The sequence below is a fragment of the Camelus dromedarius genome, chromosome 17, assembly GCF_036321535.1.
Source record: "Camelus dromedarius isolate mCamDro1 chromosome 17, mCamDro1.pat, whole genome shotgun sequence".
NCBI lineage: Eukaryota > Metazoa > Chordata > Mammalia > Artiodactyla > Camelidae > Camelus > Camelus dromedarius.
In genome coordinates this window covers 10,473,256-10,498,265 of record NC_087452.1, presented here as the reverse complement: position 1 = coordinate 10,498,265, position 25,010 = coordinate 10,473,256, and the positions used below count along the sequence as shown (strand labels likewise).

Here is a 25,010-nt window from a genome sequence, read left to right as displayed (position 1 = left end):
GTGTATTTGTTTAATTTAATTAAATTTAGCAAATTAAATTAGGTACCAGTTTATTAGACCTCTTCTTCTTTTAGACTGAATCCTGATTTCCTTAGACGCTGGAAAAAAAGATGAATCAGAGCAAGATTTTCCTAAATCACAAGCATTAGGGTGGATAGGGAGCAGATATGTGCTAAATTGCAAGCTTCTTTTCTTCTTTTTTTGAATAAAATTATGACTACTAAAAGCATAGGGTTCATATCAGCCCAAATGTAGGAGAGACCTAATAGGACTGTGAACATTTGCAAACTTCAAATTGTCATACTTGGGGATCCGAAAAGCACATTTTAATTGATTCAGTCAGTTACTTAATTTATCTACTGAGTGCCTACTATGTAGATGCCAGGCCAGTATCATTGTGAACAAGACAGAAACAGGGTCTCTACCCCGTGAAACTCACTTTCGTCCTGGCAGATTGAAATATTGGCAAGGACCCTCCTACCCAGACAAGCTGAGACAGTAGAGGAGCCAGATTTGGGCCCTGGACTCAGATGCCTGGATTCACACAGAACCTGCACCATTTTGCTGGCTTCAAGATCTTGGCCAGCTTGTTTCATTTTTCTGAGTTGCCATTTCATCATCCATAAAAATAGAAAAATTAATGGTTCCCACACCATAGGCTTGTGAGCATTAAATAAAATAATTTATGTAAAGTGCTTACAGCAGTGCGTGTTGCACTGGAAGAGCTCACTGCTATGAGTAAGTACTGACTGCTCAGCCAAAGCGACCCCACAACAAGCATCAGATGTAAAAATGGGAAGCGTCTATTCAAGGCTAGAAAATATTTCATTATTTGGAAAAGATGCTTCCTATCTTTCTTGGGCTAACAATCTAACTCACTTTGCTTATTCTTTACATCTTTGCACTCAGAGTAACTAAGATCAATATATAGATGTGTTGCTAAATGCCCATCCTTTGCTTTATTCTTTTGTTTGTTTGTTTGGTGAAGGATTGAACTCATTTGGGACACTTATTTCCAAGACAATGAGAAAAGGAAATGGTTTGGTTGTCATTCAGTCTCTCTGAGTGTAGAGAGGTATATGCACTTTTTAATATAGTGCTTGCAAAGGAGAATTCTTTAAAGAGATTTACCATTAAACAGCAAAACCAAAATCCTAAGTAACTAGCATGCAAAGATTTAATTAGCATTATCTCATTAAAATAAATGTGTGACCTTTTTTTAATTCCAAAAATGACATTGCTTTTGAAGATACAATCTTGTAAATAAGCTGGGAAAGAGGGAGAATTGAACTTTGAAGGCAGTCATGTGATAATTGGGGAGTTTGCAGGTTGAGCCTTTTCTGAGTCCTGCCCATTGTTTAGTCTGAGGGGAAAGGAACCTGCTTATACACCTGTAGTTCATTATAAAATAAAATAAAGTAAAAATTGTGGGACCGACCAAATTCTCCTGTAAGATTCAATGCAAACCAAACTGTAAAACTACTCCTGTGCCTTTGCTCTAAAGCCTTTCTAGTATTCTAGAAATCTGTTCTGTCCTTAACTGAGGGATAGATGTCTCACTGGTACCCAAGCTCTTTGTCAAAGAGATGAACCATCCCTAGTTGCTCACTGTGATCTATCGAGCTCCAGCCATTTGGGAAGAATCTGTATTGCCTTTAGGAGTTATAAATGCTATACTCTAGATACTTCATCGACAGTCCCATTCAAAGTCAGGGGTTCTTTGGGATGATCATGTGACATGTGGGAGGTAGTGTTTAAGGCATGGGCTTTGGAGCTAGGCTGTCTCAGTTTCAATTCTGCTCCATCACTTTCTAGTTGTATGTCCTGAGCAAGTTACTTAATATCTCTATGCATTGGTTTCTTTAGTTGGAAAAGGGACAATCATAGTTCCTATCTCCCAAGGATGTTGTGAGGGAAAAATAAGCACCAAATAAGGGCTGAGTTTAAGAGAGAGAGAGAGACAAGAAAAGAAAAAGAAAGCTATCCCAGATAATTCTCAAAAATGTATTAATTTCCTTGTTGGAAGAATAGATATTAACTTAGGTTTTCAGCACATGACTCTAATTTCCTAAGTTGAGAACTCCAAAGGAAATGTATGATTATTGAGATTCTACTATGTACCAGGCACTGCTCAAGACATGTTCTTTATTTAATCCTCACAACACCCACAACCCTATCCCCTTCCAACAGATGAGGAAACCAAGGCCCAGAGAGTTGGACTAATTTGCCCAAGGCAACGTAGGTAGTGCCAGTATACGGCCCTAGCTCTGTCTGCCTCTTTAGATCATTTCTTTAAAAAAAAAAAAAAAAAGTGAAACATACTTTCTCATAAAAAGCCAGAATCAAGCATTTTGCTTTTAGTCATAAGGAGTGCTGCTTACGTGGGTGCCGTTAAGAGTAGAAACCCAGAAAAGAGGTGTTAAATGCCTAAAATCCTGGAGCTGACAGAGCCCTAAACATCATCTAGGTTTGGCCCAATTTCAGCACTTGCAGGCAAGAAAGATGGCCAGCGTGATCAGAGCTGGAGGCAAAACCAGAGCTAAGAACTCGGGTCTCCTAACTGTCAGTCCAATGCTCCGATCTCTGTACCCTCTGATTTTTTAACTACCTCCAGTTCAGAATTAGATAGAATTGGGGCATGAACCTTACGTCCTTTACCCAGTCTTGTCTGAGATCTTGGACAAGTGCCTTGACTTCTCCAAGAAAAATAGGGATGATCACACTTTATACCAGATACATATGTCACTCACTATAGTGGTTAGTACATAGGAAGCCTTTTATTGAAATAAATCTATTTATAAAGTTAACTATATTCACATCATTATTGTACTGTTCACAAGGCCTCTCCTATCTTGAATGCCCACTTCCAACTCCTACTCATTTTTCAAATCCACTTTAACACTTCTTACATTTGAATATATCTATGCCCTTACAGAGCTGGCAACATACAATCCATCATCAAATTAAAAGAAGTTTAATATATGCATTTTACAAATTAAACTTGTGATTTGGCCGTGCCTATGTAGAACAGATCAACCATTATAATAAATTCACTGCCATGTTTAAAAAAAATCAATGAACATTGTTAAGCTGACCTGACTTAATTTTTTGGAATAAGTTGGCCATCAGCATGATTGACTGAGCTGTCCACCCTACCCACCTACCTACCTAAGCAAAGGTCAAGATGGAGGTTACTAAACATGCCACTGCACTCTTCCCAAATTGAATGATGTTTTCCTATGCTTCTAATAAATGGTAACTGATTAATGGAGTGCTAGAGGCCAACATTCTTCAAAGGGTCTTGGACCCTACCCATTCAGACCCTGCCAGAATATGAATTTCAACTAACCTTAGACTAAATGAAGCGGTGCAGAGTTCTGTAAAGGATCCTGTATTTGGAGAATAGAAATGCAGTCAAGCTTGGCCTCCAAATACGTGACCTTACCTCTCTGAGGTATTCTCCGTGAAATGAGAGGTTGTTTTAGATGTGCCAGGTGATCTCCAGGGCCTTTAGCCAGCTTTCACAGTTTGTGTTTCTCTCATTTCACAGGGAGGCTAGCCTGCTTGCTTTAGATCAGTTGAAGCCAAATCAGAATCTGAAGTAGATGTCATTCCCCTGCGCTCTTCCACAAGCACCTTCCCCACCATGCCAAGCCACCTACTTAGATCTGGATTCATGCCATCTGGCTCTGTCTGGGCTTTTGGCTTTCACTTTTCTTTTGCTTTTTTAAAACTTCTTTTGTAATTCTTCAGTCCGTGCAGTCCCAGCCTGTCCTGTTTACTGTGCCTGGCCAACCCTCCTCCAAGGGCTAATGTGCTGGCCGTGCCCAGTTTCCCCTCAAGAGCTGCATGAATTGTGGCCTCAGCTTATAGCTTCAGCTTGGAGACCAGCTGCACCTTTGAGCTTCGCCCAGAGGTGCTGGCTGATACTGCACCTGTAGTGTGACGGATTCACCCCGGCCCAAAAGAGGAAGGAAAAGGAGGGGAAATCAAAAGATCACTTGTGTCCAACCTCAGCTTTACACACTAGTGCATTTGTACCGCCCAAGCAAACCAGAGAATTGTTGAGTCCTTATTAATTAAGAATAACAAATACACAAGAACAAAATAAAACGAGGGAAAGGACAATCAATTTTTTTCTCTGGGAACCAGAAAAACCAAAACAGAATTTTCAAGTGGTCAGGTCAGGAAATGCTGAATTAGGGATCAAGGCACTTGGTTATTATTTTGTTCCTCTGTCAATTAACTGCATCATCTTGGATCACCTAGGGGTCTCTGAGGTTCTGCCATGCTTTAAAAGTAGGTCTTCCCAAAAGAGAGGAGTGTAAAGTGAATTTTGGTAAATGTAATGCTTTTTTAAAAAGCGGTAAAAAAGTTTTCTTCAGAACAAAGATTCACACCATAATACACTGAATTTCTAATCATAGATTTTCACATGCGGAGTATTTGCCAATAATATTTGAAAATTAATATCTGCTTATCAAATACTCCCATTAGCTAAGCATTATTGGTTATAACTGTTTTTATATTTCAATAATTCAGAGATTACAAACTGGCCACATGCCATTAAAGGCCTCAGAAAGCAGACGAGTTTTTTTCCCTTTGTACAGTTATAAACATCCATGGATGCCTTATGGAGGGCACACACTCTCCAGCTTTTTACATGACCGCTACTTCCTTCTGTGCACCACTCAACTGACTTTATGTTCCTAGCCCCTGAAGAAACTGCAGTTTGAGATCTTGGCATAATCAAACTACACGCCTCCATAACAATTTAATAACCAAAAAAGGGAAAGAAAAGAAAGAAGGGAGGGAAAGGGGATAGGGAGGTCAGAGGAAGAAGGGAGGGCAGGAGGAAAATGGTGGGAAGTGTGGTTTTCATGACACTGGAGAAGGGGCTGGTAAGATGACTTCCTGAGGTTCATTTTGACCTAGGAAGCTCTGACTATCTTTCCTCTCAACCCACTTACTGTAAGATAAAAAAAATAGGACACAAAGTCACTGGACTTGCTCAAGGTCACCTAGAAAGTTTGTGGTAAAGCCAAATTTAAGGATCCTTTCCCGGGTGTCCTCATTGTGTTGCTCGGCCCACTCACACACCATGCTGCACTGCTTGCTGATGAATAATGTGTGCTCTCAGGAACAGTTCCTTATGCAAAAGAGCCTCAGCAAGCTCCATTATGTCCTTGCAAGGGGATGCACTTTATTGCTTCCTTAATGCATTATGGAGACTATTATAACTCTTCCTCCCGCACGCACCCTCCATCTGCGATCACTAACACACACTACAGGGTGCTTTGCTTTGGATAATGTGTGAACAAGGAACATAATTTTGGAAAATGGTTGGAGAAAGAAATCTAAAAGTCAGAAAGGGTCAGGGGCCAAAAGAAAGTCTAAGAAACTAATGTCTTTTAAAATAGTCCATGCAGATTCAGCGTTCAGAATGCATTTGCAAGACCTTCTTTCCTTCCCAGGGGAAATAAAATACACCTTCCATAAGGAGTTTGTGGTAATCTCTCTCTCTGGGTCTACCTCCACTGGTCATCTACATCATTAGAAACCTCTGGCCAGATCCTTTTCAGAACTTGTAGTTGTTAATACCACAAAAGGCACCCACTGCTGATTTCCACTACTCATTCCTTGCTTTCATCCTCAAGGCCCATAAAGAGACCCAGAGTCAAACATCAAGCCTGTAAATAATAATGGCTAACCTCTCTTGAGCACTTGCTATGCCAAGCCCTCTGCCAAAAGCTACACATTTAACATCTCATCCTAATCCTCTCGCCACCCTTGGAAAAGTAGGTTCTATGATATTTATTCTCTAAAAGAAAGGAATCAGACATTGAAAGCTTCAGTAACTTGCCCAAGGTCACAGAGCTAAATCTGAAACCAGGTCTGTTTCTCCAGAAGCCACACTCCCAACTCTGTGCTAAGCTTCTGTTTGAGAAAGCTTAATATCCTTATGAGTCTAACAATCAGCCACTTACACCTGCAGCAGAAGTCAAGGCAGCCTCAGACACAGGGGGAATCCCCCTGGGAGGTCAGTCCATAGCGTGGAGTTTCGCTCTACATTGCCAGAAGGAAGGAACAAAAATCCCGTTTCTCCATTATTGAAGCCATTCCCAAAAGAAAATAAATAAATCTGGATCCTGCATGAGCCCTGGATCTATTTGGGAACCCACAGAGCTAAAAGAATGATTTTTCTGAACATTCCGTACATGGTGTGAATTTGGCCACCACAGAAACTTTGCGTAAAAGTACATGTCCTATGAAGGCATTTTCTTTCTTCATATTTTAGGGGATCAAGATTTTAGTTCTTCATTGTTATGATTAACAATGTCTATGAGATGATGTTAATTTCCAGGGTGGGTGTTTGTGTTTCATAATTTGCTTGCCTACATTGGGCTTTAATTTAGCCCTAGTACAATATTTGGTCTCTGGATTTCTAACAATATTAATTCCACTAACATTGGTGAAAAATACAATGGAAATGGTAAACAAGAATACCTTCAAAATAATTAGAAATAATTAGAAAAAAACCCTTTTTTTTCTAAATATGTGTCATGCTCAAAAGTCTTAAAAGAGATTTGCTTATTCATTACTTCCCAAAAGCCCTGCAGGCTGAGAATGAGATTTAATGGCAAACTTGATGAGGTTCCAGAGATTCAAATAAAGATTTGAGGGCTCACTCTGTGTTGGACTTTTTCCCAGATTCTGGGGTGAGTACTTTCACATAGATTATTTTATTTCGATTTCATAATTTTCATATATGAAGTATGTGTAATTGGCCTTAATGTTAGCTATGGAAACTGAGACACAGAGAATGTATGTAGTTCATACAAGGTAACACTTCTCATAAGTGAAATCAGATGTAAATACAGATCACTTGATTCCCTCAGGACAGAATCTTTTCTGTGAGTTAAGAGCTATCTGGGTTTAATATAACTAGAATTCACATAACCATCATGTTCACTGTGCTTGGTTATTTCTTTCACCCAACTCCATAAGGACCTAATGCAGAAGGATCCTAGCTCAAAGTCCTACCAACTATTGTGATTTTATTAAACTAACATCCCGTCTGACGTTCCGTAGAAGAGATGGGGGAGAGTGCCAGTTTCACTGGTGATGACCACACAGTCCATTTCCTTCGAATTTTATATTCAGAGCAGAGTGTTCTAAACATGCATTATTGGAAAAAGAAGCATCAAATGTAATTATATAATTGATTGTGGGCCTCTTTGAGAGGCACCCCTTGCCAATTTTGGGCCTTTAAAGCCATGGTTTGTTACTTAAGAGATCGTTCCTTTAAACTGCCAGACTAACTTGTGGAAGATATTTTCTTCTCAAATTTGACCGACTTAGTCCAGTCAGCCCTAGAACAAAGCAATTTTACTTTAAAAAAAAAAATTATGACATTCATTTTTTATTTGTTGTAGAATTTAATATCATTAATTTGTACATGGGTGATAAAAGTTGGCCTGTGTTATAATTAATTTATTTTATTATAATAAAAAGCTGTAACATTAGATTTACCATCTTCCACTTTTAAGTGCACAACTCAGTAGTGTTAAATATATTCACACTGTTGTACAATAGACCTTTCAAACTTTTTCATCTTGCAAAACTCATACTCCACCCATTGAGCAGTAATCCTCTCTTTTCCCTCCCTGCGGTCCTTAGCGACCACCTCTTTGCTTTATGTTTCTATGATTTTGACTATTTTAAATACTTTGTATGAGTGGAATCATACAATATTTGTCTTTTTGTGGCTGGCTTGTTAAGGTCTAGTGTAATGTCCTCAGTATTTATCCATATTGTAAATATGACAGGATTTTCTTCTTTTTAAGGCTGCATAATATCCCACTTCATGTATATGCCATCTTTTCTTTTTCCATTCATCTGTCAATGGACATGTGCGTTACTTCCACGTCTTGCCATTGTGAATGATACTGCAATTTACTGGTGTACACATATCTTTGAGATCCTGGTTTAAATTCTTTGGGATACATACACAGAAGAGGGATTACTGGATCACATGGTAATTCTGTTTCTAGTTTTTTGAGGAACTCTTTTTCCATTCCAACCAGTAGTGCACAAGAGTTTTAATTTCTCCACATTCTTACCAAAAGTTTGTTATTTTCTGTTCTTTTGACAGTGGCTATCCTCTTGGGGCCCAGCTTCATTCTTTGGCTTGTGGGTATCCAACACCATTTGTTGAAGAGACTATCCTTTCCCCATTGTGTAGTCTGGGCACTCTTGTCAAAGATCATCTGATCATATATGGAAGAGTTTATTTCTGGGTTCTCTGTTTCATTGGTCTATATGTCCATTTTTGGTTCTTCTTGTTTTTAGAATGTTTTGAAATCAGGAAGTGTGAGGCCTCCATCTGTGTTCTTCATTTTCAAGATCATTTTGGTTACTCAGGGTTCCTTGAGATTCCATATGAATTTTAAGACTTCTTTTTCTATTTCTGCAAATACTGCCATTTAATAGGGATTGCACCGAATTTGCAGAACACCTTGGGTAGACAGACATTTGAACAATATTAACTTTTCCAATCCATGAACATGGAATGTTTTTCCATTTATTTGTATCTTTTATTTCTTTTAGCAATGTTTTGTAGTTTTCAGTGTACAAGTCTTTACCTTCTTAGTTGAGTTTAATCCTAAGTTTTTGGTTTTTTTTTTTTGATGCTATTGTAAGTGGGATTCTTTCCTTAATTTCCTTTTTGAATGAGTCTTGGTTAGTGTATACAAACCCAACTGATTTTGTGTACTGCAACTTTGCTTAAATTGTTTATTAGTTTTAACAGTTTGGGCTCTCTTTGTATGGCATCTTTAGGGCTTTCTAAAGAACATATCATCTGCAAACAGGGATAGTTTTACATCTTCCTTTCCAGTTTGGATGCCTTTTATTTCTTTCCCTTGTCTAATTGCTCTGGCTAGGACTTCTAGTACTAAATTAAATAGGAGTAGGCATCCTTGCATTGTTCCTGCTTTTAGAGGAAAAGCTTACACTCTTTCACCATTGAGTCTGATTTTAGGTATGGGCTTTTCACATAGGGTTTTTATTATGTTGAGATTTTCTGTTTCTTTCTTTCTTTCTTTTTTTTAAGTATAGTCAGTTTACAATGTTGTATTAATTTCTGGTGTAGAGGTCTTTTTCTTTTGTTCCTTGTGGGTTGATTGTTTTTATCATGAAAGCATGCTGAATTTTGTCACATGCTTTTTCTGCATCAACTGAGATAATCATGTGGGTTTTGTCATTCATTCTGTTAATATGGGGTTTTATACTGATTGATTTTCATATATTGAATCATCTTTGCATTCTAGGTTTAAGTCCAACTTAGTCATGGTATATAATTCTTTTAATGTGCTGTTGAATTCAGTTTGCTTGTATTTTGTTCAGGATTTTTGCATCAGTATTCATCAGATATTGGTCTTTAGTTTTCTTCTCTTGTTGGAATGATGGATTTACTTTTAAACACTGTTCATGATTAGCTCCTGAGACATGACCTAGGTTTTAAATATATAAAAATGGTATACAGAGTCTGAAGCTTTGTTCTATGTATAATTTCATGTTCAAAAATTAGGCTGGGAAAATATGCTAAAGAGAATTCACAGTGGTATACAAATAGAAGCATCTTAAGCACCTTCTTTTGTGTTAAGGAAGGTTCACTCTCTGCTCCCAAAGGAGCCAAATGCAAATGTCGGAAAGGAAAATGTCTTCCCTCTGTGTTTGGTATGATAGCTGACATTCTGAGCTTGTGCACTGTATTTGTTTGTTTAAAGAGGTATGTGTATATGTCAAAGAAGATTTTGAATATTTCAGTATAATAATCTCAAATCATTTAATTTAAACTAAAATGGAGGCATTACTCCATAAATTTGAATATTACTAATATTCAAAGTATAGCCACATAAAAGATACTCTTCCAGGGTAACAGATTGTTTTGGGAGTCTAACACAGTTTTAATACATCCTTTGCTTCCTGCTATGTTTCCTTCAATCCAATCAAAACAATAATTAGTTGAAATTCCATCTCAGAGTTATGAAAGGTAGATTTATTTTCTTGGTTTTCTATTTTGAATTAAAATCAAACAATAACCTGTGGCAAAAAATTTTCTTAACTGAACATTTATTGTGACTGCTGCCTCTTTTTAGGATTGCTTTAAATGGAAATAATAGAGTGGAATACATTTGTGGAGTTAATAATATTTGAAAAATGTTGTTCTAGAGGTCTGTTTGTATTTTATGGGCTTTCTTGATAAAAGTCAGAATCAGGTAGTGTTAAATATTGAAAAGTTTTGCATGTCCATGATGTCTGGTAAAGTAACCAGATTGGGGGAAGGAGAATGGCACTGTGTTTCTTCCTGTGGAGCATCCAGCATATGCAACACATTCACTTCCTTCTCTCACTTCTGACTTGGCCAGGTCAGGACTGGATGGTGTCTAAAATTTCCATCTTACTAGAGCAGTAACTTGGTTTGTGTATTTTGTAAAACAAACCAAAAAATGTAGAACTTTTCATTCTTTCTATGAAAATATAACAAATACAGAATTTTAGGACTGGCTCTTCTATTATATTTATTGGTCCATCACAAGGATAACTGTGTTTTGCAAAGTACAAAGGTAATAATAGAAGCTAAAATGAATTGAGAGCTTATGTGTTGAACACTAGGCTTCAATCACATTATATGCTCTATTTTATTGAATCATTACAATAATCTTATAGAGATTACTTTACAGAAGATAAAGAAAACACTAGTCATGAAGTTCCTTCAGTACTCAAAGCTGAAGTGCATTATAACAAGACAAATGTAAGGAAATATCTACTTTTAATATCTTAGCAAGTGACTAGGCTAGGCTTGGGAAAGCAAGACAGACACTGAATCTATAATAGCTTTTTACACTCAATTGGAATCCAGAAAACTAGTGTCATTAACTACTAATACTATCTTCATAAGCAGGTAAGCAATAGATATTTGACCTCAGAAAACCTTATCAAAATCAATAGATGATGGCTAAATAAAATCAAGTATTTCCAGCTTTTCTACTTCTACTTATCCTCTAATAAACACTGTTTAGCTAAAATCAAATAGATGAGAGATATAATAAGGTGATAATAAATATAATTAACCTTTATAAGCATTTAATATCTGCCAGGCACTACACTAAGAGCTTTACAGAGATTCCCTTTTCTCTCAATAATCCTATGACAGAGATACTTTTACAACCAATCCTACATTAGGTTGAAGCTGAGGCTTTAGGAGGTTAAATAACATATCCATGGTTTATAGGTATTAAGTGGCCGTGACATTCCCATGAGATTGATGAAATCACACATGTGAGATATATATATGTGTATATTTGTGTTTTTAATGAAGGCCAGTAGTGTGGTGGAATAGATCCTTTTACAATTTTATTGACAAGATCAGATGTGGCTGTTAGAATACAAGAAAAACTGATACTTTACTTTTGTTATTGTGTTAAATTAATTTTTTACATAAGAATAATTGAGCTAGATCATCTGTGAATATGTCTACAGAATGTAGCATGTGGAAAAGAAAGAATTCCTGAAAACAAATTTTAATTAAAGTATAAATAACTAAAAGTGAACTTTGAGTTTTTAATAAGCTGGCTTTCACATTTTGCTTTTATGAGGAATGACCTTTTGATTTTGGGGAACCATAAATATATGTGGTTTCTAAAGCCACCACTTTTTTTTAATTGAAGTATAGTCAATTTGCCATGTTGTGTTAGTTTCTGGTATACAGTATAGTTATTCAGGTACACATATACATATATATTCCTTTTCATATTTTTTCATTATAGGTTTATTACAAGATATTGCATATAGTTCCCTGTGCTATACAGTAGGATCTCGTTGTTTATCTATCTTATATAGTAGTTAGTATGTGCAAATCCTGAACTCCCAATTTATCCCTCCCCATCCCACCTGGGAAACCATAAATTTGTTTTCTATGCCTGTGAGTTTGTTTCTGTTTTGCAAATAAGTTCATTTGTGTCATTTTTTAAGATTCCAAATATAAATGACATCATATGGTATTTGTCTTTCTACTTCTGGCTTACTTCATTTAAAAAACAAAATATACTCAATATATGATCCATCAACCTCACTCTGAGCATAAATCCAGAGGGAACCTTAATTCAAAAAGATAGATGCACCCCAATGTTCATAGCAGCACTATTTACAATAACCAAGACATGGAAGCAACCTAAATGTCCATCGGCAGATGAATGGATAAAGATGTAGTGTATATATACAATGGAATACTACTCAGACATAAAAAAGAATGAAATAACGCCCTTTGCAGCAACGTGGATGGACCTAGAGATTATCATACTAAATGAAGTAAGCTAGAAAGTGAAAGACAGATACCTTTGTTTTTAAAGAAATGACATCTATGTGCTTTTCTGAGTGTTTCTGTTAAACTTGGGTGCATGTGTATTTAATGATTTTACCCAGTAATACAAGTAGTCCCAATTCAATTGTAAAAGTGAAGGAACTCTAAAATTACTTTAGTGTAGTAAGTGTAATAATATATTAAAAGTATTCTACAATTTAAAAGCTTGTTTAGTTAATTTGAACATTCTGTTATTAGATTTCTAAGTGATTATGCCTTTTTAGTAGACAAAAGAAAAGCTATAACGTAGAAAGCGTATGGAATAAACGTAACATCTGTCCTAATCTAATTTTCAGGCACATCTCCAGACTTTGATTTGGCTGAAGTAACTTATGCCACAGAGCTGTGCGCATGCCTGGAATTGAGAGACACGGTTAGAAGGCTCCAAATTGCTTCCTGCCTTTTGAAAACTCCAGAAAACTGTCCCTTCAGACTCTGGAATTCTACACATCTCAGCAGAGACTTTGCTTGAATGTTTACTTTTTCTGTGTGCTGTCTTTCATACCACTGTATAGTGTTCACCTTTTGTTAAAACTTAACAAGTGTGAGGGGTTGAGCTTGCTCAGCAAGCCAGCATGGCTAGAATGAGCTTTGTTTTAGCAGCTTGCCAGTTGGTGCTGGGCTTGCTAATGACTTCATTAACTGGGTCTTCCCTACAAAACAGTGAGTGTCCACAACTTTGCGTATGTGAAATCAGGCCCTGGTTTACCCCACAATCAACTTATAGAGAAGCCACCACCGTTGATTGCAACGATCTCCGCTTAACAAGGATTCCCAGTAACCTCTCGAGTGACACACAAGTTCTTCTCCTACAGAGCAACAACATTGCAAAGACTGTGGATGAACTTCAGCAGCTTTTCAACTTGACTGAGCTAGATTTCTCCCAAAACAACTTTACAAATATTAAGGAGGTAGGTCTGGCAAACCTGACCCAGCTCACCACTCTGCATTTGGAGGAAAATCAGATTACAGAAATGAATGATTATTGTCTGCAAGACCTAAGCAACCTTCAAGAACTCTACATCAACCATAACCAGATTAGCACTATTTCTGCTAATGCTTTTTCAGGCTTAAAAAATCTTCTAAGGCTTCACCTGAACTCCAACAAATTGAAAATTATTGATAGCCGCTGGTTTGATTCAACACCCAACCTGGAAATTCTCATGATTGGGGAAAATCCTGTGATTGGAATTCTGGATATGAACTTCAAACCCCTCTCAAATTTGAGAAGCTTAGTTTTGGCTGGAATGTATCTCACTGATATTCCTGGAAATGCCCTGGTGGGCTTGGACAGCCTCGAGAGCCTGTCTTTTTATGATAACAAACTAGTCAAAGTCCCTCAACTTGCCCTGCAAAAAGTTCCAAATTTGAAATTCTTAGACCTCAACAAAAACCCCATACACAAAATCCAGGAAGGGGACTTCAAGAATATGCTCCGGTTAAAAGAACTGGGAATCAACAATATGGGGGAACTCGTCTCTGTGGACCGCTACGCCCTGGATAACTTGCCTGAACTCACAAAGTTAGAAGCCACCAATAACCCCAAATTATCTTACATCCACCGCTTGGCTTTTCGAAGCGTCCCCGCCCTGGAAAGCTTGATGCTGAACAACAATGCCTTGAATGCCGTTTACCAAAAGACAGTAGAATCCCTTCCCAATCTGCGTGAGATCAGCATCCACAGCAATCCCCTAAGGTGTGACTGTGTCATTCACTGGATTAACTCCAACAAGACAAACATCCGCTTCATGGAGCCCTTATCCATGTTCTGTGCCATGCCGCCCGAATTCAGAGGGCAGCAGGTGAAGGAAGTTTTAATCCAGGATTCAAGTGAACAGTGCCTCCCAATGATATCTCACGACACCTTCCCAAATCATTTAAACATGGATATTGGCGCAGCAGTTTTCCTAGACTGTCGGGCCATGGCCGAGCCAGAACCTGAAATTTACTGGGTCACTCCCCTTGGAAATAAGATAACTGTGGAAACCCTTTCAGATAAATACAAGCTAAGCAGCGAAGGCACCTTGGAAATAGCTAACATACAAATTGAAGACTCAGGCAGATACACCTGTGTTGCCCAGAATGTTGAAGGGGCAGACACTCGAGTGGTGACAATTAAGGTTAACGGAACCCTTCTGGATGGTGCTCAAGTGCTGAAAATATACGTCAAGCAGACAGAATCTCATTCCATTTTAGTGTCCTGGAAAGTTAATTCCAATGTCATGACATCAAATTTAAGATGGTCATCTGCCACCATGAAGATTGACAACCCCCACATAACATACACCGCCAGGGTCCCAGTAGACGTTCACGAATACAACCTGACACATCTTCAGCCTTCCACAGATTATGAAGTGTGTCTCACAGTGTCTAATATTCATCAGCAGACTCAAAGGTCATGTGTTAATGTCACAACCAAAAACGCCGCCTTCGCACTGGACATTTCTGATCAAGAAACCAGCACAGCCCTTGCTGCAGTGATGGGGTCCATGTTTGCCGTCATCAGCCTTGCGTCCATTGCTGTGTACATTGCCAAAAGATTTAAGAGAAAAAACTACCACCATTCATTAAAAAAGTATATGCAAAAAACCTCTTCAATCCCACTAAATGAGCTGTACCCACCACTCATTAACCTCTGGGAAGGTGACAGCGAGAAAGACAAAGATGGTTCTGCAGACACCAAGCCAAACCAAGTTGACACATCCAGAAGCTATTACATGTGGTAACTCAGTGGATATTTTGCTTCTGGTAGTAAGGAGCACAAAGACGTTTTTGCTTTATTCTGCAAAAGTAACAAGTTGAAGACTTTTGTATTTTTGACTTTGCTAGTTTGTGGCAGAGTGGAGAGGACGGGTGGATATTTCAGATTTTTTTAGTATAGCGTATCGCAAGGGTTTGACACAGCTGGCAGCATCTCCAGGCTTCCAGTTTGTGTTTGGTTTTTATTCTTATCATTATTATGATTATGATTATTATTATATTATTATTATTATTTTTAGTTGTTGTGCTAAACTCAATAATGCTGTTCTAACTACAATGCTCAATAAAATGATTAATGACAGGTTGGGGTTCCCCTGTGCTTTTACCAGTAGCATGACCCCTTCTTCTGAAGCCATCAGCAGACAGTACCATGTCCTCCAAAAAGCTAACACAATTGTGAAGCAGCATTGAACCTTTTGTAGCAATCTGGTCTACAGACTTTTAACTCAAGAAGCTAAGGTTAGACTTGTTACCTTTGTTGAATGATGTTAGTTGACTGTACTGTAATGTTGTATCAACGGAAGTGAATGTTTGCTTTTGAATAATGACTTTTCTTTTTTTTTTTTCTTTTTTTGTAATAGTTAAAAGGCTTAGAACAAGCTAACAGGCAATAGAAATATGTATATCAGATTTTTTAATGTAACAAACTACATGTTAATTGTTACCTTATTCTTTTTATCTTTAGTAGACACTTTTAAAAGAAAAGACAATAATTTTGTTGTGTTTAACTCACCAACATGTGGTGTATAATGAAGACAGAATTATAATAAATTAGTTTTGTTCTGATTTTTTAGAACATTTGCAATAACGTATCATTTATAGTTCTTGCTAGTTGCAGTGGTGATATTTTTCACATCCCTAAAAACAACCACCAAAATAAATCAGCTACAGCATGTTGCTTTTTAAAACTGGGCCCTAAAAAGTTTTAGATTTTTTTTTCTAAAGGAAGAAATAAATATTTTAATGAAGCTATTTTAATGAACAGGATTTCTATATTTTAAATATTACTGACCAGACCTAATGGAAGGGAAAGTTCCTATGAAGGATAAAGGTATATGACTGTATCCCACAATGAAAGGGACAGATATGTCAGATTTGTCACATTCCTTTTCTATAAGGGTTTGTTAAAATTTGATTTTTTTTAAGTAGTATCCACATTCCCCATGAAAGTCTAAAACACACAGCTATGTAGTGTCCAAAATGTATTCCATGTGATTCCTCCTTTAACAGCTGTCTTTATGCCTAGACCCATATTAGTCCATGTATCAGTGGGGAGAGATCTGTTGAGGAAAGTAAATGATGAATAGGAAACAGAACAACTTATCTACAGTTGGCATTTTTCATCCGAATAGTATGTAGAAGCAGAATTAAGTGTTTCTCGGGGAATGTGTGTGGTGTGAAATTTTGAAACAGAAGGAGCAGATTTAGGTAGGAGGCTAGTTCCACAAAGTGGGGTGGGGGTGGGGGGTTACTGTACAGGTAGAGGGGAAGAGACCCATTTGAAAATGCAGATTGATAAAGCACAGAAAAGGGAGGAAGAAAGCACAGGTGAGGAAGGCTGAAGGGTTTCTGTCTTTGTAAAATTCCTTGTTTCATGAATCACTTAGAAAAAAGTCATCACCTTCCTTCCCATTTCCAAGGTGGAGAAAATTTGAAGTGCTGAAGCAAGTGAGCTGCACAGAAACACAACGAGCACCTGAGCTAGAAGCGTCTCTTGCCACAGCCTTCATTTGTTGGCAGGAAGACCTAGATCCAGGGAAGATCTGTACCTTGCCCTGGTCAGACTCTCTTGCTCACTGAGAACTCTGCCCTCCTTCCATTGCTCTGGGTCCCGCAGCCTTCTAGATTCCCAGGCAGAGCTCATCTTTTTCATCTTTCCTTAACCTCTGGTGCCTTTGCTTCAAAAACGCACTGTATCCTCAAGCTCCCACTTACTCAGGACAAATTTTAGCACAAGGGCTAACCAAAGGGTCAGGAAGGCTTCTACATTGTTGGCACTGCCAAGTACATGTGGGAAATGCTGAGAATGAGAGATGCTTTGGATGCAACTTGGGGCAGGGGGCGGGGTTCCTACTGGGGGGACTCTTGTCTTCAGTTGTCTATGGAGAGAGAACTATCCAGCAAACGCTCCTGTTAATTCTGTAGTGAAAGGGGAATGACACTAAAGCATTCAGCCCAGAGGCAGGGGGAGGCATCATTTATCCCATAAAGCACTGACTTGAACCTGGCATATAATCAGCACTCATATTAGTGGAATAAATGAAAGAAAACAAACGTTTTTCTATTCCGGACATATAGCAAGCACCAAGGAATCCAAGTGTTGTCAACTACCTTTTGTCAGGCCAGTTTGGGGGGAAAAAATCCCTTTTAACTTTTATTCCTCCAATAAAATATTTGAGTTTATTCTTCCTTGTCTGTGCCACTTGGTATGGTTTTCAGTTGATAGAATGCAAAATGGCATGGTATTTTCTTCCTAGCCAGGTATTTCCTCATTTGTACTTAATTTAATTTGATAAGTTAGACAGCCAGTGAAATTAGACATCGAACTAGGTCCTGACTGACAATGGAGGTTCTATCACCTTTACCAATGAAGTGACTGTTATAGGTCACTTTCTAATTTCATATTTTCCCTTTTGCTCCCTGCCGCCCTCAGGGCATATAGTGTGTCTCTAACCTGATTTTACAAGGTTATTTTTGGAGCAGTTTCTTAAAACAGGCATTCCCAAATTTGCCCACTCAGTTAATGATAAATTGAACTGATGTCGTGAATATAAAAACAAATCCCATGTTTATCATTTTTTTCTAATTTGGCTGCGTGACTGACAAAGAAGAATCACCTCCATTCTTTCACAAACAATCCCAAAGTCCATTATTTTCTCTCAAGTAGTTCTCTGTTTTTTCATTCATTCATTTGTAAGGACACCACAATCATTCCTTTACTTGGTGTTTGCTTTCTACCTCTGTATGCATCTCTGAGGGCATTTTCTTTTCTTCATGACTGCTTTTACCGATAGGAAAAATCATTTCACATCCCTAACACTTTGCTGGGAAAAGCACACTTCCAGCCTTTCTACTCACTGAAAAGGGGAATTTCACTGCTTCTGATGCATTCTAACAGCAACTGAAAATGCTTTCTTCACCTCAATTCTTTCACTCTCATCCTGTTGCAAATAGAGGTGTTTTTTGGTTATTATTCATAAGGGATTAGCTGGAAGAGAAATGTTTCTTAAAAGATGAGTTAGAGAATCACTGTCCAGAGCTCTGGAATGATTTTGGCCTAGAACCCCTGCAGGACTTGATCTCATCTAGTGTGGGCAGGACTCCTCCGCTCTCCCTCTTCCCCTACTTGCAGTGGTACCAGCTCCTTCTCTCTGTTCCTCCAAGTCAGGAACTTAGGGTATAGGGTTAAGAATAAGGAGATGGTGAGAAACTCATCACTTTTGTACCCGCTGGTTCAGCATTGCCTAGCACAGGTTAACAGAACTAAATGGGTTTCTTGTATTGTAGAATTCCTCAGACTTGACGGTACTAATAAAAAGTACAGAGCATATCCCACAGCCATTTGACCGTGGTGTGTTTCAGGCTACTATTCTGTACTACAGATCCTGAGAAACTGAGGATTTAACTTAATCTCCAAAGCCACCCTGATAAATTGAGTATTATTCTTCCCAATTTATAGATGAGACAACCAAGGCCCCAGGAGTAATCATTTGCCTGACCCCGTACAGTTCTGTAAGTGGGTGACCACGATGGGACCCTTTATTTCCAGGTTCCTCTCCACCCATCCAGCACCATTCTAAAGTGGAGATGGGGCTTCTGTCAAAGGGTAGAGTTTGGAGGTCACAGGGCACATGGGGAAGGCAGAGTAAATACAGGAGAACTCATGGGAGATGACACTGAGCTTTCTGTCAACGCTTTTCTCTCTTCCCCCTTAAAAGCTTTTGTGCACTGGGAATCTGGGAGATACCCATCAAAGCTATGTTCACATCAGGCTAAATTTTAATTCTAACTTTCAATTCTCCATATACTCTCCTCTGCTGAGAAAATTTTAAACTTTAAAGATTTAGTGGAGGAGATTCCAAGTTCATTCTTTCCTAGCAGTAACCATGGAAGGCTTATGTAAAATGAGTGACAGGCTCAATGTGCAGCTCCAAAGCTTAAAGGGGGAAAATGTGAAATTCATACAATTGGGCAGTTGCAAGGGTGTATCCAACACAGTTGGAAACAAATGGCTTTTGTACAATCACCAAGTTTGTGGAGTTGGTGTGATATTTATATTCAGGAATCTCCCTGTTCCCCTGAGAAAAGTCCATCTGGAGCAGAAGACACTGAAATGATGTCTATTTTTTTTTTTTTAATAAATGCGATAGCCCTCCTGACATTCTCCATTTTGTCAGTTTTATACTACGCAGTATGAAGCAAAACCAGCTTCACGAACTTCATGAAAGAAGCTCTGAGTGCAAAGTGGGCCAGACCATGCTGCCTTCTTCCCATCTTGGCCTCCCTCCCTCCCTCTCCCACGAGATTAAACTGACAAAGTGAATTTCAGCCTGAGCCCTGACAGAATGGTCATGAATTCCCAATAGGGGGGCTTTCCTGAACTAAGTTGTATTTTAATGCATCAGCCTGCACCTTAGCGTGTCTCACTGGTATAAACAACATAGGGTGGTCCTGGAAGCAAGAAAAACAAATTTACAGTGGTGATTTATGAAGGAATAAGGAGGGAGAAATGTTTTCTGTGTATATAACTCTCTGCTAGGAGCTTCACATAGATGAGTTACATTTAATCCTTTTAATCCCAACCCCCCCAGCCCCGCCCCAGGAGGTGGGTGTGGGGCAGGTACCATTGTTTTATTAGAGAGGAGGAAAATGAATACTTAGCCTCAGAGATGCAAGCAACTTACCTAACATCACATAGCTGGTAAGAGGCAGAACTTAAACTCAGGGTCTATATGACTAAAACTTGTTGTTTTTCTGTTATAAAATGGTCTGCAAGCTAAAAGCCAATTTGGGCACTTGAGACAGAAGGAAAAACCGAGCAAAGGGAGGCACTGCCCAGCAATAAGACCTCAGAGTACAGGGGCCTAATTTAAGACACAAACCTAAGATCGATACACAGAAAGAAATAACAGTAAGCCAAAGAGAGGAAAAAGTAAAGGACAACTATTCAAAGTTTGTGTCAGCAACTCTATACAAGCAAATGCACGATACCCAAAGCTGCAGAAGAAAAAACAGCTTAAAAAAGAGAGACAGTTAGGGAGTAGGAGTAGATACCATACTTTGCCATATTTTGGGCATGTGGCATGCTCCAAATGTACTGAGCACTCTACCTGTATTATCTCATGTAATCTTCAATAACTTTATGAAGTAATTATTTTTATGAAATAGGTATAGCCTCATTTTTCACATGGAGAAACTGAGCCTCAGTCCATCAGTCATAATCTGAAGTCAACACTTGAAGCCAAGATTTCAACCCTGGCTGTCAGACTCCAAGGACCAAGACTGACCACTAAACTGTTCTGTAGCTAAAGAAGCACCCAGAGGACTGGGCTGGCCATCTCATTTGCTTAATTGATTTAGTTCTTCCTTGAGAGTGGGGCGCAGGAAAAAGGATAGGTTTCATGACCTTGTGAGGATCTTTCAAGGACCTTCCCACAAAAGTGTGTTAACACGAGAGATTAATGCACAGGCTTTGGTAAGAAGAATGATGCTGTCTCACTCCTTTCCTTTGTAACCATTAAGGTTAGTCTCACATTTTAGTTACTTCTCTGATCTGTTTTTTAAAGCTATACCCCATCATCCAAGGCAATGACTTGTTCTGATGCCATGTGTAATCTAATCTTGACTTTCCTGTAAATCATTCCAGGGGAAATGGGATGCAAGGGAGGATTAAACTCCCTGAAGAACCATTAAGTGAAAAGTTTTATGTCTAATCACATATCTTTGTGATCTCAATAGCCCTTAATTTCAAAATATATTACTTTCTATCTTCTAAGAAGCAAACTGGTTTAAATACCTCCTGTTCTACCAATGAAACTGTTACTGAACTCAGGTCCAGCTGCTCAAAGCTCGAAAATCAATACCAGTGAGAGAGGCAACTGCTGGTAGAAAGGAAGGTTGCTTTTAACCAGAATGTTGGCAATCTGGGGAGATGGTGGGCTCAGTGTCCCCCCAAAAACCATCTCTGAAGATTCTGTCAGCCATGAAAGTTTTTTGAACGGAAAAAGGGAAGTAATCTCAGTTAATCATTGAGATAGAGGGTCAGAGTCATAGCCATCCCCCCTCTGCACACAGGCTTGTGACTTGATCCTTCCTCGGATGCTATTTTGTTCAGTTTGCTCGCGAGATTTCTGAAGGGGAAGCTAGGGAAGAGATCTGGTCATCTGTTAATTACTTTTTAAAAATTGAAGTATAGTTGATTTACAATGTTGTGTTAATTTCTGGTGTACAGCATGGTGATTCAATCATATACATATATACATATTCTCTTCCATTATAGGACATTAATTACTCATTCTTCATTTCTACTTCTTTGGTCTGTGGAAAGAATCAATAGGTTAGGCAAGGTATTGTGTGATCAAAAGATCTGAAAGGTGTGCTAGGGCCCGAGATGACCAGAGATGAGCAGAGCATGGGGGCACCTGGTTTAAGGTTAGTGACAAGACAGAAGCGGCCTCCTGCAGAGAGTGCTTTCCTGCAAAAAGCTCGTTCTTGCCAAAAGCTGCTTACAAAGCCATAAAAAGGCCACTATGAATATTAACTAAAGTATATGCTCCCATATTATTTTCCCTCCTGTTAGAATATCACACACAACAATGCTTGATTTCATCAGATTTTATCCTAACTGGCTTAGGTGTGCCCCCGCCATTATGAGACAGTTCCCATCTGCCATTCATTTTTAAATGGTATTTTTTTGTTGTTGATTATAACAGTAATATATGTTTACTATAAAGAAGCTAGAGTAAAATATTAAGAACAAATAGTGTTTAATTCCACAGTTTCAAAATTACCAAGTGAGATTTTGGCATACTTTCTTCTAGTCCTTTTTTCCCTCTTTGTGTATATTTATATATGCATATATACATATAATTATTAAAATATACATCTTTATGAATATAGAATTAGAATCCTGGTACATATGGGTTTGTACACTGCTTTTTTTTCTTCATGCAAAAAGTGAGCATCTTCTCATATCATTAAATTCTTCTGTAAAGCATGTTGTTAAAGTCTGTATAATCATATGGATATCCAGTAACTGAGCAATTCCTTCTTTGGGGAGTGTTTTACCGTTTCTGCATCAAACACTAGGGGCATAAAATAGACCCTCCCGTGCCCTTGCTCTCCAGGGCACAGGTGCAAAGGAAGGTGAATGTCCACATAAATGACCACCCAGTATGAGAGCTACCACCAAGAGGACGCCATGGTGGCATGAAAGCACAGGAGAAAGAACCCCGGTAGTTGGGGAACACAAACTTCAAATCTCACTACTTAAGTTCAGAACTAAAAGATGGGGTGAGCATTCAATGAGCCAGCATTCAGGGGGCGGGCATCCTCGGCAAGGGGAGCAAATCCCCCGATCACAGAGTGAGGGTCGACATGGAAGAAGCCTTCTTCTAGGAGCTGGGGATTCTGGAGACATTCTGCTGAGGGCAAAGGGGCTACTAAAAATACACAGTGAGTAAGTAGGAAGCTGAGGTAGGGGAAAAGTTACAGCAAGTTTTTGTGCCAAAATGAGAAGGTGAGGCTGAGTCACGCCAGGAGGCTGTGGGCCCCACAGGGAGCTCTGCTCCCAGTCTGACTTCATTTAGCCATTCCTCACAATCCGTGGGGAAGTGAGATAAGAGAAGCTTGCAGGAGCAACTTGATAAGCCTCCCAAGCCCCGGGGCCTCAGTGTGGAATCTCAACTGTGGAAATGCATGCAACCCAAGCATTCAACAGATGAGAGACTGCCCTGGCTGCTTACGTGTACCCCAGTCTGTGGCCTGCAGCTAGTTCCGGTTCCCTCTGGTGACTGTGGTATCAAGGAAATAGGAAGTACGTGTTCAGAAAGTGGAAATCAGTTATGTGGGGTTTTAAAGCACAGAATTTCCCTGTTCAGTTTGCTTCTTGCTTGCTAAACACAAATATTCCTGGTTCACTTGTTTAGGAAAAAAAATCTGGTTTTTTTTAATGTAACAAACTAGGCCTCAGGCTGGGAACAGCAATAAAGAACAAACCACACTTTGACACGTCTACCCCCACATGCACACTTTGTGCCCCTCTTTGTTCCCCAAAGTAAAACAGGTCAAAGACATTGTGGTGTAACCTAATCCAAATACTTCTGAATCTAGAATCCATAAATACGGAATTTCCTTTGGCTTCTTAATTTGATTAGTTCTCAGGAACAGAAATTCATGACAGCTAGAAGAGACTGGTGGAAACTTTCTGTTTCCTAATTCTGGTCTTCGGAAGTGTATCAATGGACCTAATACTTAGTGGTGGTTTATCAGTGGGAGATTTGTCCGAGCCTGTTTTCCCATTCCATCAACCCACCCTCTGAATTATTGGTCTCTCTCTGCAGAGAGAGTCAAATAACCATTCCACCGGTATCTTCATTCCAATCCATCTCCCCACACAGACAATGTAAGTTATAGTTAGCTTTCCATTAGGTACACAGATTGAGACAAGCAGCTTTGTAGCAATGAAAAACACTGGGCAATCCAAAAGTCAATAGAGGTTTGTTGAATGAACAAGTTCATTCACAACTTCGACTTTGGAGTGAATAATAAGTTTTTGCTAGAAGCAGATTCATCTTCCTAGTGAGATTTTGTTTTGTCTGGTAATAGATTTCTGGACTGCTGCAGGGAACAGACTGACATTTGGTTCATTTGGGAAGCAGATTGCATTTCTTGTATTTTCTTTCTTTTTTTTCTTCTGTGTTGAGGCCTGGGAAATTTTGCCTTAACTTCAGTCCAAGTTTGTGGAAATCGTGCAACCCAAGGTGTCTGCTTAGGCTGAGCCACCTGTGGTGACCCAGGATTTGGGGGATTTCCTAAACACACCATACAACAGCTTACATTGTCTGGGATTATAGCAACCGTCAGTGCATTTGGTATCCTCACATACTCCCCAGGCAGAGGAGTACATATTCTTTATAGTTCAGTGGAGTACACCTTCCCAATTCCCAAACTCCGGAAGCCCCATTCAAAATAGGACAGTCATCCTTTTGTCTTTGTTTTTTTTCCCCACCAAAAAACCCCCAAAAAACAAAACAAACAAACAAAAAAACCCAGTGCTTTTTGCACTTTGAAGACAAGCAGGAATTCATATTCAGTCTCTTTCATGTTTTATAACTACGAACAGCCAGGCTGGGCAGAGTGTGGGGATGAGGCATGCCACTAGGGGAGAAATGGAAAGACGCCGTGCCGCTGCTGTAGAAGTGCCAAACAAGGAGGACAGGGTGGACAGAAAACTGCTTAGGGGCACAGTGCAGACAGACAGCTCCCTCCCTCCCTAAAAGCTCTGTACTACCCACCATGGTAGGAGCAGAGAAAGGATGTTTGCTGAAAAAAAGAGCCTTTTAAATGGATCATTTGTGAATCAGTCTCCTACCCGACACCCCCATTTTCTCCAGGCAAAGGTGCCAGACATTTCTACAATTACTCCTAACCCCTCTCTCAATTTGAGTTTTCTCCTGGGGAGAAGAGAGAAGTTCTAATTGGACCTCAAAGAATGGAGGCAGGTCCTAGTCTTTAAGTTGTCTTTTAAATTGTAAGACCCAGGGAAAGATGTCAATTTGGCCAAATCTCCCAACTGGTGAGCGGAGAGACTGAAACTAGAACA

General features: G+C 39.0%; 1 protein-coding gene across 2 annotated transcripts in view; it reads left to right on the top strand.

The window, feature by feature from the left end:
• The window catches only part of LRRN1 (leucine rich repeat neuronal 1), a 36,354-nt gene extending 20,371 nt beyond the window's left edge, over positions 1-15,983 (top strand). For both annotated transcript variants that reach the window (XM_031470761.2, XM_010984995.3), the window contains exon 2: positions 12,724-15,983. In XM_031470761.2, the coding sequence (XP_031326621.1) occupies positions 13,003-15,153 (2,151 nt within the window). In that variant the 5' untranslated portion in view covers positions 12,724-13,002 and the 3' untranslated portion in view covers positions 15,154-15,983. The remainder of the gene's footprint in view (positions 1-12,723) is intronic.
• Positions 15,984-25,010: the final 9,027 nt, after the last annotated feature.